The sequence below is a fragment of the Saccostrea cucullata genome, unplaced genomic scaffold, assembly GCF_032062105.1.
Source record: "Saccostrea cucullata isolate Sc308-1 unplaced genomic scaffold, CSIRO_AGI_Scuc_v1 ctg1937, whole genome shotgun sequence".
In the NCBI taxonomy this organism is placed as follows: domain Eukaryota; kingdom Metazoa; phylum Mollusca; class Bivalvia; order Ostreida; family Ostreidae; genus Saccostrea; species Saccostrea cuccullata.
In genome coordinates, this window is record NW_026937614.1 from 44,046 (window position 1) to 57,489 (window position 13,444).

The 13,444-nt window shown below is 30.1% G+C and overlaps 1 protein-coding gene across 1 annotated transcript; it reads left to right on the plus strand.

The window, feature by feature from the left end:
* The first annotated feature begins 220 nt into the window (after positions 1-220).
* On the plus strand, positions 221-4,393 carry LOC134248496 (kremen protein 2-like). The gene is made up of 5 exons (XM_062730890.1): positions 221-415; positions 1,421-1,548; positions 2,060-2,210; positions 3,725-3,904; positions 4,254-4,393. The coding sequence occupies exons 1-5, from the start codon at positions 265-267 to the stop codon at positions 4,262-4,264; spliced, it is 621 nt and encodes a 206-aa protein (XP_062586874.1). The 5' UTR covers positions 221-264; the 3' UTR covers positions 4,265-4,393.
* Positions 4,394-13,444: the final 9,051 nt, after the last annotated feature.

Below are 13,444 nucleotides of genomic sequence, written 5' to 3' on the forward strand. Positions count from 1 at the left end.
GTGATATTAAATATTTATCAATACTTAATTATATACCCTCAAAAGGAGGTGTGACTTCATTTTTACAAACTTAAATCCCTTCATACAAGGGTGCTTTGGAGTTAATTCGGATGAAATTGGCTATGTTGTTCCTGAGAAGTTGAATACGTGAACAATTTTCAAACGACTGACAGCAGACGACGGGCGCACTTCGATCGGAGGAGTTCACTATAGCCTCCTGCTAAGATGAGCTGAAAAGTTCTGTTTCAAATAACAATTTTATAAATGTTAACAATAATATTTCTTTCAATATCTATAGAAGCTGACAGAGTAAAAAGAGGGGCAACACGTCTTGCAGTAAACTGTGGTTCCGTGCAGAAGTTTTCATATTCTTCGGATTGTTCTGAGTCATACTTAGGAACCTGTGTCTATAAAGGTAATGTCCAAGTACACGTACATATCTTATAAAAACAAAGAACATAAAAGATTGGAATAAGAGATTCCTTTGCATGCACCATTCTCTATGAACACCAGTATGTCTAGCTTGTTAGGTACTCGAATCCTTTAAAAGGTCGCATCATTTCTCAATATTTCATAGCGTAGCAACTTTTCACATAGATATGACCGGTTTTGGTCATACAAAACTGAAAATTTACACCACTGGGAGTTCCCTGGGAGGAAGGCTTACAGAATTACTATGAGTTTCCTATACCTGGTAGTAAAATAAAAACACATGTTAGCATATATCTGTCATATATTCTATTAAACAAAGGTGGAAATCAACATGCGAAAATTTCCCTGTGTACAGTATTTACAGCTCAGCTTTCTTAATTTCAATTTTGCCTTCACTTATAATGTATAACAAATATCACTCTACGATCTATGTATGGTGGCATCTAATGTTGACAAAAAATTATATGGGTGGCATAATTGTTCAACAATATCGATCAAATAATCCGCAATTCTAAAAAATATGTATTTCAATTGAATTCTGATTTTCAAGTAAATAAAAATTGTTAAACCCTATACAGAATTTTTCTACAGTAGGAGTGATCTGCCATTTGGTCTTAATATCAATACATAGAAATTTTCAGACTATTACTCAGTTTGTAATCAATTAAATTATTCTTACCATTTTAAAGGACTTAAATTAATCAATTAATTGAACATGTTAATTTCATGTATCTTATCAATGGATGTAATCTTATACAAAAGTTATTTCTGTTCATTAATACATAGTTGTTTTTAAACATTTTTCATTGGTGTAAAAGCCATGTACCATATATGAAAATTGAATAGATAAGCTTTAACTTTACACTTTTATTCAATGTAATTTTCTTAATTTCCAAAAACATTGTGCACTGATGTAGAGAGGGTCCTTAAAGAATTACATAGCAATTCCATATGAATGTTCCATTGATTTCGTTCCTGTCTTTTATAGAGTATCTAGGATGCTTTGAAGACAAGCCAAAACGAACCTTATCTGGAAGCAGCCGTCACGATGACTCTGAATTGACTGTAGAAAGCTGTAGGAAGTTTTGTGCAGATTACCAATTTTACGGAGTTGAGGTTTGCATTTTGACCCCTGCTTTTACGGGGGACAATATATTTCATTCATCTGTCATTCCGTCTGTTAGTCATTCCGTCCCTTTGAAAAACTTTAACCTTGGTCATGACGAAAAGATATGACTTCTCCTTTCACTTATACATTACCTGCGACAAGACCTTACCAAATATACAATGATTTTTTACCGTGATTTTGACCTTCAAGGTTTTCCTTTTTTTAAAATTTATTTTATCTTAATGTTTTAATTTTTACCCGTTGATCTTGATCTTCATGTTTGACCTAGTTTTCAAAAATTTAAACTTTAAGTTGGTTAAAACTTTTCAATGGTATTTTAGCAGCCGTTCACATCTGACACAATATACCAAAAAATATTACATCCCATTCAAGACATCCAAATCAGTGGATCACAATTCTTTGAACTTGCTTGTTTGTTCAATTGAGTTATGAGACGTTTTTTCAGTTATGAGAAATACGTATTCCCATTAAGAATTATGAGATTTCTTTTATTTACAGTTTGGCAAAGAATGCTTTTGCAGGAATTTTTTTACATCATTTATCAAAAAGCCTGAATGTGAATGTAATGTGAAATGTAGTGGAAACAAAACGCAAACTTGTGGTGATTTCTACAGGATCAACATCTACAGTAATGCTAACTACGAGACAGGTATATATTTTTTCAAAAAAATCTGAAAGACGTGTTTTGCATTTATCCCACTTTCCAGCTTAATTTAAATTTTGTTGGTGTATTCATTTTTTTTTTTTCGAATTCATTCACTGACAAAAAGGTTGAAGAATGAAATATTTTATCAGAGAGGAATGCTTTCTACCTTACATTATCTGTTTTTCTTTGTGGGGTTTATATTTCTTAGGATCCGTTCTGAATCATGATATAGGTTTCACAGATTTTATCTTTAATAAAATCAGAACTTAATTTCAAAAGGCCATTGAAGCATTACAAATTTTGGGCATGCTTTTGCGTATCGAATCAAGTAAGACATATAAACTAAACATATGCATATAACAATGGTATATTGACATTTAAATAAGGGAAGGTGACCTTAGGAAATTTCACTTGATCACTATATAATGTTTCATAGCAGGTTGCCATTAACGTCTATTACTTGTAAAATATCCAAATATAAAACATATGTGCCAGGCACTGCTGTATCCCTTTTTTAGGCTCAAAGGGATGTATGAAAATGAATTTTATTTTTTGATAAAACATCGTGGATACATCTTAATGTTGAATTGTGGATGCATGTTAATGTTAACTGAAAGGACACATGACGTAATCTGATATTTTCCCATGATGAGGTTTTTAAAATATATATATTATACTACCTATGAATACAAAGTACTTCTGTACTGTAATAACGGGACGCAGTTTGTCCAAACGGGATTCTATCAGATTGTTGGAAGACTTAATCTCAAAAACATACATAGACAAAATCTAACAAAAAAAACTTAAGCATATATTTTTATATCAACTTTGGAGTATCAATTTTTAAAAAAAAATGAAACTTATAAAAATTAATATATATTTTCAAATGACTTATGACAAGTTAAGCAAATTTGCTAGCTCATTTCTCTTGAAAAAGCAATGTCTATTTTATCAGAAATCCCGACCTTTCATTACGAGTTACATATTATCTAGTAGGGTGAAAATCTACAAATAGGCAAGTCAAAAAAATACATTTACATTAGATTAATAGAAAATAAAATAAGAGTTTATTTTTATTATTATTATTATTTTTAAGAGGGGGATAAGTGTGACAAAATTGTATGATCATGTTACAGATTTGAGTTTATATATGTGTAGGTTATTGGCTTTATTTTCATAAAAGTTGTAACACCAAGAACTCGGGACATTTCAATAGTAATACAAAGCAAGTAATGAATTGACATGTCTCCCCATCCTAAGGATCATCTGTAAGTTAAATGTTAAATGGAATCAAAAGTTAAATGGAATCCATACTTTGTGCTTAACACCTTATTTTCATTTTAAAAAAAAATATGAGAAAAAATCTCGACTACCTCAAATATGCAATTACGATTTTTACTGTTGAATTTTTTGATTGGTGGAAATATATTTACCTGAATTGTCTCAGTTTTTTTCATTATCTCTCCCCATTTTTTCATGTGGACTTTTATATTTTCACATAAATATTAATCAAGCAGAGATAAAAACAAACTGGACATCATCAATGCAGATTTGTAAAACAAGGACTCCCTCGTCTTACTTAATTGGAAACGTCTCCCTGACTGACGCCACTTTGGCTTGTAAACAATTACAAAGGAAAAAGAGAGGGCCATCCTGGCTTAGCATCGCAAAAGAAATGTATAGTGGGTATGATCGAGGTAAGAAAGCTATAATTTATTATTATATTTTCTTTTTTTTACCACTACACCATTCCTACTACTTTTTTTAATCTTATGAATGTCAAACATGAGATTATATTACCCCCTTTGATAATAATTGAAATGTAAATGGCGTAAACGATTAAATATATTTTCAGTACAGGCATACAATTTATACTTGACAAGATGGATACGTATATAAGTACTCTGACATTTGTTCGACGTCTTTGTGATATCAGAGGAAAGAAATGGAGCAAAAATGCAACATTGTCGAATTTTTTTATCCAGCAAACAATTATGGATTAAATATTTTCATCACAAATAATATCTACAACATGAATTTTATTAGCTGTTCTATAGAAACCCGGCTTAATTTTCTGACAGGTGTTGCTGTTGAAATCCAAGAAAAACAAACGTTTCATCAGTGCCAAAAATGCAACCGGACTGGCTGTGAATTTGTCGATTGTTTTGAAAAGCTTGATAATTTAGTTTGTGAAAAGTTAATGTAAAATTGTATTTCAGAATTCTTTTTTTTTAAAATTTTATTCTTTCCTTATTAATAAGAATCTATAAATTACCAACATTCACATTTCAAAACGTTCATGAAAACTTACGTCCCTTATTGTTTCCGATTTTCATTACCTTTTTTTTAGATAACATACATTTTCCGATAAGCAAATATGATTTTAATTAAAATTGAAAAGCATATGTAATGTGCTATGGTTTTGCGTGAACTACATTTGGTCAATCAATTTATCAATCTATCTACTTTTGGATATATTTTTTCAGGACTCAGGTTTTGAAATACCTCAAAGGAAAGCGACAGGTTAGCAGCCAAACATCGTTTCTGATCTGTATTTGTAATAAAGGTTTAAAGATCTTCAAATCAGAGAAATGCTTGTCAAATATTCATCATTTATTCCTTTTTGAAAAAATTATATTTTGTACAAGCACGAATATTCGTTGTAAAGAATGATCAACGAAATTAAATCCCACGCAGATTTTTTAATTGGGTTTACTTTCAAAACAATTAATTAAGCTTTAAAGATCTTCAAATTAGAGAAATGCTTGTCCAATATTTATTATTTTTTTTTGAAAAAAAAATTATATTTTGTAAGAACACAAATATTCGTTGTAAACAATGTACAAGCACAAATATTCGTTGTTAACAATGTACAAGCTTATCCCTCAAACATTTGACAAACTGCTTTGCATATGTTGTGAAATCTAATACCTATCCTATGCAATTGGAGAAAAACTCGGATTTGATCCCTTGTCATACATTTTATTTGAATTATTGTACTTATATTAACGTCAATTTAACTTTGATTGACGTGCCCTTTTAAAAATTAGTCTTATTACATGTATATATGTAACCGATAACATCTTTTAACTACCAAAAATTGAACATAGGTACATTAAAAGCTCTTGGTTTGCATTTTCACATTAGTTATCAAATTAGAAATGTATATGTGTGTGAATCGAGTAGGGACATGAACAGAATTTGGTGTTTACTTCGCATATCTATTAATATGAACATGCAGAAAAAATACATTTTATTATTGGAGAGAGAGAGAGAGAGAGAGAGAGAGAGTTTTAAAACAGTGTATGGAATAATTATAATTGTCAATAAACCCCTCCCTCCTAAATCGTTACACCTGCCGGTATAAATTAATAGTTTTTTTATGTAATTAGATATTGTTTCTTTGTCAGTTTTTTTTATCTTTTCAATTCTTTGAGGCAACGAAGTAAAATTAAAGCTCCTCATATATTTTATATATTTTTGTTTTCCAAATTAAATTTTAGAATAATGCTCATGATATCTGGTGAAGGTATTTATACTAAATTCAATTAATTGGTAATACAAGGAAAATGTATCATAAAATGGTTTAGAAGGTAGGTAGGTTTTTAATATAGGTGTACGTTTGTTTCCCTTTCAATATAACTTTATCTTTTTTGTCGTGAAATTTCTTGCCTAAAAATACGTAACTACATAAGTAAGTTATCTGCTTGAATTATCAGACTAACATTTTCCGTTTTTTAAAGTTCTTCAATCTTGTGTTTGGATAAGATCTTACGTCTTAAACTAAATTTAAAAATTTACTTATATACAAAAAATGATTTTAATATAAAAGGTAACAATTTTTGCCACATTTTTTCTAAATTAAGTTCCAGGTTATCTTTGAAAAATCCACTGAAGTGTTATAACTTAAAGTTTCTACATAACTAAATTTTCAGATTCCTTGAATAACCAAGGACTGCTGACCGGAGTGATGATTTATGGTATACCAGTCGTTATATTAACTGGGATCGTCATCTTCTTAATCATCTATATTATAAGAAGTAAGAAAAGGTACAATGTTGCTTTGAATATATTTTGTTGTTTATTTCGGAATTTTGTACCAAATAAATGGAAGGGTAATGTTGGAAATGTTAGAAATCCATCAAATCAGAATAAATAACCCTCAGTTACGCTGATTTAATATCCAATATTTTATTCAATGGCATTCATTTCTTTTCAGAACGCGTTCTTCTGACAATAACAAGAACTATACAAGCAAATTTTCAACTGTTGTAGAAACCGGTCGTCCATCGTCAGCCTATACCATATTAAATCCAGGTCAAGTAAATGACATAAATGAACAGCATTACACCAGATTATCGAATGTTTCTGAGTATATTGAGATTCACTAATTGTTCGTGGTCACATGTACATTGACAATTTTGTTAAATAATGCAGCTAAGATGAAAGTTGTTTTAATAAAAATGAAGATAGAAAAAATAAGGATGAGAAAAGAGACAAACTAGACAAGAGGGAAAGTTTTTGACTTTTATTTGGAAAATATTGAATAATAAACTTTTATTTCACCCTTAGTTAGGTTCCTTTGTAATGCTTCACTCTGCATAATCAATGATCGTCTGAACCCTTGCCTGGATTTACGCATGGAGCAACAAAGATAAATATTTTGTTTTTACTTTTTCTGTAACGATATACTCGCTTTTTGCATTTTAAATACAGTAAAAAATTAAAGGTTATATCAAAGTCCTTGGGATCTGTAAATTTAATTGGTTATAATTAAATCCGCAATTTGTTTTATCCGGACCAAGAATTCGTATAACTACAGTGTATGCCGGTATAAAGCAAATTTGCAATATACATGTTTTCTAGTAAGTATCACTATCAAATATTTTAGGGAAGCCATTATTCCAAATAACATTTTGTAAAGCTGAGGTTTTCCGATGAAATGAATTTTATTAACAAATACCTAATGAAAAGAATATCAGTTCGATTTTTCAAATTTTGGGATCTTTGAAAATTCGTCATAAAAATTTAAAGATGTAAATTTCATTAAATTAGATAACCTTTAGGGTATTCAAAATCCGTTTCATATAACACTATGATTAGTGGTTCAGTTGCCAATTAGATCTCAAAAACACTCATGCAAAACAGTAAAATTTCAAATGATGGAGAGACCTGATATATTATAATACATATGTCTTAGTAACAATCAGTTCTAAGATATTTTGAGGACGAAATATGACGTACCTTTCGAAAGCACCTTCTTGTAGGTAATAAATACTGTGTAGTAGTTAATAAAAGTTTACTAAATTTTGCTATAGTTTCACGTTTTTACTTAATATTAAGTAATTCAGTGTTTTAATGCAGTAATATAAAAAAGCCATATTTATTAATAAAGGTATTTATTCTACTTTAATTGCAACAATCGTATATTCACATACTATTTATTAATTTTACATTACTTATATCGCATTTAAGTTATTTGTTCTTTGAAATATCAATGAATAAATGAACAAATTATTTGAAAAAATTAGAAAATTCATATTAAATCAAAGTGAAAAGGGCTTTTCTTGAGATGATGTATGAGTTTCTTAAGTTAGTTATATAACATTCTTGATAATTAGGTAGAAAGAATGATGTCCATCGTGTTTTCAGGGAACAATTTCATAATTAAGCACCCTTCCTGACTTGATCAAAATGTTCATCGAATAAGTATGAAATAAATGGAGATATCAAACAGCATTCAAGCTCAAAAATCTATTTTTCAAAAATGTAGACAAAAAAAGGAGCAGAGAATACCTCCAAAACATAAGAGGTGAGATCAGGTGCCATGGAGGAATGAGCATTACCTGCTAGACCCGTCACACCGGACCCGTTGTGTGCTCCTTGTCATGATTGGAAAATAACGGGAAAAAAACAGTCGTCAATTCACTGTTTAAACAATGGACTAACAATAAGTATGAGAAACATCAGTCAGCATTTCATTAAATGATTGTATTTGCTGACAGGGTCATTGTATCGATCATAGAGCTTACAAAATGATGACTTTTGTTAAACGAGACTGCTGTTATTCTTGTTTCATCAATTTGTTTGTCAAAAATTTTCCCCTTATTAGAAATTGTTTAAACGAAGAACATGGTTTTTCATATCGAATCAGCTAAGATATATAAAATCCGTTTGCAGTTGATGAAGGTATTTTGCTGCATAGATAACTTAAAGGGTCGTTGACCATTTAAAACTTAAAGTTCTCGCGTTTATCATAAATCCTGGTTAAGTCAAAAGCTGACTGATGTTTCTCATACTAATTGTTACTCTAATACTTACATACAGAATTGAAGACAGATTTTTCCGTTATTTCCCGATTATGACAGGGAGCACACGGCGGGTGTGACCGGTCGGCAGGGATGCTCACTCCTCCATGGCACATGAGCCCACCTCCGATGATTTGGAGGTCCGCGTTTGCTCTGTTTCTATTTTGTATTGTTTAAAGACTTTTGATCTTGAATACTTTAAATTCCTAAATAAAGTAATGGATTTAATCATCGTGTGAGAAGCGCCGCACGCGAAATTATATCACTCGCCTTTATTTTTAGGTTGCTAAAATTTATGTAAAATCTCTTGATCAACCGTCAATTCGTGAATCATTATTCTTGAGATTTGACGTTGAAGATCCAATTCGCAATAATAAGTACTCGCGAAAAATAATGAATCTACAGTACTGTTCGTTATCTCCATATGTTTAATTTTTCATTAAAACAAATGAGGCATTAATTCTCTCAGACTTAAACCTTAAAATGATTCATCGTTAAGTTTTTTTGCTTAAAATTTATAAATTTTCAGTTCTTTAAAAACAATAAACCCATTAATGCCTTTTGGTATAACGTGAGATATTAGAGATAGAGAGGAATGGAAAGTTTTTAACTCTTTAAAGTCTTTTGTAAAGTTGATGTTTTTAGAAAACAGATTTATCAACAATGTTATATTTTCATCTTATTCTCGATTTTTACATTTAAAGATGAAATCATTTTTAAAACACCTTCACGATCCTGATTTTGCGATTTGAATTTAAAATGCAACTCAAAGCGGGAGTACAAAATCAACAAGGAGCCAATTTATTAATCCATCAAACATTCCAAAATTAAGAAGTTTGCATCTCAGTTGTCTAATAATTTAAACTCTATTCAAATTAATATAAATGGTTTTCTGCATAATAAATTGTATTTCTAGAACAAAATGGACTTTTTAACTGAAGGAAAAGCCGAGGAAAACAGAGGAAGCATGATACCTGTAAATAATATTCCAGTTACCCAAAAGAAAATGAAATATTATCTTGCCCACTTAAAACAGTGTTGTTCAGGAAACTTAAAGGGAAAATATAACAAAGAAAAATACTAATGAAGAAGAAGGGTATAAGAAATAATTTTGTGTTTTTCGTGAAAAAAATATTAAAAATAATTAAAATTACATTTTATTACATTGAAAGATTGGATTAATTCAAATCCTTATAATTTATGTAAAGAAATACTGAAAATGTATTATATTTAACATGTATGATATTTGGCGGAAAATAATTTTTGAATAATTTGTCGTAGATGTGTTTCGTACATTTCTTCATTTTCTTAATTATGTGTATACATGCAGGACCGTTAGCATTGTACTTGATTTGGTGGTTGCTGGGATCCGCCAAAGCCCCTAAAAAGAATACACAGCCAAATTTAACACGTTTACAATATTTAGGAGAAATTTTATCTGGTATCCCATACCACCTACTCGAACAAAAGACTCTATCACTTATCACTTATCACAATACTTATTTAAGGAAATCTGGTATTACTTGTATAAGACCTAGAAATTCAAATACAATTATTATACCTGACAGCCAAAATATTTGCGATTTGCATGTCGAGCACATATAGTGTCTGTCCCTAACAAAAAAATACTATAGTTAACTATAGTAAACTATAGTTACTTAAAACTTTGATTTACAATAGTGATAACTTTGACACTTTGAAAAACTTTATAGAAAAATTTGACACTTTGAAAAACTTTGTCGAAACTTTGACACTTTCAAAAACTTTGACAAAAACTTCGACGCTTTGAAAAACTTTGTCGAAAACTTTGACACTTTGAGAAACTTTGGCGAAAACTTTGACACTCTGAAAAACTTTGGAAAAAATTTTGAAACTTTAATTTACTATAGTTAACTATAGTAAACTATAGTTAACTATAGTTTTTTTGTTAGGGGTGTAACCTTCAATGGTTTCATATATATGCGGTTTCCTCTGTGTTGACACATTGACATAATTTGGCCTTCAAAATTATAAAAATCTCTTTGGTATATTCAAAATATAATTATAAGCAATTTTTAGCATTTTGTATTACGACGTGTATCATGTATCCAAAACATAGAAATATTTCAATCTCACCCTTTATGATGGGAATCTGAAATATCAAACAAATGCTAGAATAGTTTAAATCAATAGATACATGGATTTTGAACACCTTAAATAATACTAAAAGGAACAAGGAAATTTTAAAACAAAGAATTATGGTCCCCTGCTATCTATGTCCTTGAGAGTAGGACGTTATCATTGTATCAAATCTTGTCACAGGTAATGCACATTTTGAAATATGAAAGCCCTATCTCTTCTCAATTAAACGTTGTAAGGATGTAAATCACTGATGACTTTTTAATAGGTCTGATGATAAATATTGTTAAGTAAAAGAATCTAAAAATGTATTTTTTTTCTTTCTTTAATCATGATTCAATATTCAAGAAATTTTGACAAGGGCAATAACTCCTTCTGAGGTATAGTCATTCTTTATTGTACTTCTAATGTAAAATAGTTTTCCTGATATTCAAACTTCAAAACTTTCCTAAAAGTACCAAGTATTTTGGAACTTTCAGCATTAGAATTTTGCATTTGAACCAGTTTGTACATGATTTTTAGAATATTGTTCATAAAAAAATTGCGATTTTTTATGTTGACATATACCTCTGTTAATATGCGATATTCGTATATCTCCCATTTTAAATAACATGACAACCTATACCTTTTGCATTAACTGGTAAATTTAAACTACATTAAATGAAAATAACTACAGTTTTAATTTTGTACTTTGAACCATTAAAATTGTAAGTGTGGAAAAACATTAAATGCAAATATATATATTGGTACGCAAAGTAAGGTCTCCTCCTGTTTAGAAGATTTGGCCAAGGATACGTTTTTGAAAATTAGGTCAAACTCGAAGGTCATCTGAACTGTTCAAACGTAATCATCAAGGTTATAGTATTTAAAATGTACGTAAAACTTTAAATTTCCACGGTCAAAAGGTCATAGTTATTGGTATCCAATAAAAGTTCATGCATCAAAAATTTAAACGTGAAATATGAAAGCCCTAGTGTCTACCGTTCAAACATTAAGGCCAAAGTAAAAGTTTGGAATTTTAGTGTCAAAGTGGGTCAAACTCCAGTTTAAAAGGTCAAATTAGATGGAAGGTCTTGCCACATATACATGTATGAGTTGCGTCAAGCGAAAAGGGACTTTCGTGACAAAATTTTCGAAAGTCTTTTTTTTACCGATTCTGAAAGAGCTAGTTTTTCTGAATATTTTGACATCAAATTTTTTATTGTATACCTTCTAAATTTTAATTCAAACTCAAAATGAAAGCAATGCAATTTTAACCAGATAACGCTATAAAACATTGACTAATGTCACATAACGTTATTGATATTTGGAACGTTATTATTGTATTAGTAAAAAATAATTTTATCTACATGTACCTAAGTTTTTCAATGTCTTTCCCCCCACATTTTAGCATTTATATGATCGTATGCATTGTAAAATAGCGATAAGGCTGTTAAAAACACGTTTCATATATCTGTATATGTAGGCCAATATTGAAATAATAAAGAAAGTTGTAAGTTTTCAAAGAATATATTCTACGACACCATTTCATCTTTTTTTCTACAACATGAACATAAGCATGCTTTAATCTCTGAGAAATTAGTATTTCAAAGGATCCTTCACAAGGGGATAGATTGATGCATGTGTACAAAACCAAACAAGTTCCTACTCTAAAGTTATCTCGCAAGGCATTCGTAACAACACGGATATTTTCCACGGGAGAAAAACAATATATGGTCACGAAAATGAACGAGTATTTACGATTGTGTTCAAGGGAGTAAAATGAATAATTTTTGTTCATGTAGTAAGGTCTTAACTAAGGATTGATCCCGGTCAAAGTTTTATTATATTCCTTTCGCTATAATCAGCTATCTCATGATCGGGAAAACCGAAAACATCCGTCGTCAAATTAGTAAATAAATAATGGACTAGCAATAAGAATGAAAAAAAAACGTCAGTCGGCATTTGACTCAGTGCATTTAGCTATAATATTTTATACATTTGTTTTTGTCTTGCAATTTACATGTACCTAAGACAACATGCCATTTTAAGTCCAAAATTAAAAAAAAAACATTACATTGAAAACCTCCTATTATTTTGGCCTGTCTCACCTTTGGAGTTAAAATTATGTTGAATTTATTACCGACTTCCAATATTATCTCACATTCTTTGTTTCTTTACTCACTCTGCCAATATCAGATCCGATGGAGTTCAAAATGTGTATTCTAAGTACATGTGTATGGCGCAGAATTAAATCTTGGTCAGTTTACTCAGATATTTAAAATTTTGTGGAGCAGTGTCATTCGGAAACCCTTGAGGAGGGTAGATGCAATTAGTATCAATACATGAAACGCGGAAATCATTTTTCCTTACGACAGGAAGATTAAGACTCGAACAGATTAAAATATCTATGCTACATGTATCATTTTTTCCGGTATAGTTAAACAGTAACTACAAGTACATGCAACATAGACGTATTATGCAGGCGAACTAAAATGCAAAGTTGAGATCTTTTTTTATTTCAACAGGAAGATTAAAACTCTAGATTCATATATGTATGCTACCATTTTTTCCGGGATAATTAAACAATTATACATTTTCTTTTGTTGATGCATGTACAGTGCCGATTAATCAGAGCATATCATAGGAATTGGAAAGACTGTTTTCAATCAATAATTCCCAATATTCTAAACATAGTGATTGCTATCTATATTTCATAGTTGATTGCAATCTCAAAAGCCTTTTGCATTGATTGCAGTATTACTTCTTAATAAGAATAAGCAGTAATTTTGATTTTAAAATGCTATCGTTTATAATGATTTATGTCGAAAG

Bases quoted from the DNA above. Each gene is read 5' to 3' on its own strand.
- LOC134248496 (XM_062730890.1), top strand. From the start codon at position 265: ATGTTAACAATAATATTTCTTTCAATATCTATAGAAGCTGACAGAGTA. The intron at 416-1,420 runs GTAATGTCCAAG...TGTCTTTTATAG, and splicing joins AGGAACCTGTGTCTATAAAG to AGTATCTAGGATGCTTTGAA. The intron at 1,549-2,059 runs GTTTGCATTTTG...TTTTATTTACAG, and splicing joins ACCAATTTTACGGAGTTGAG to TTTGGCAAAGAATGCTTTTG.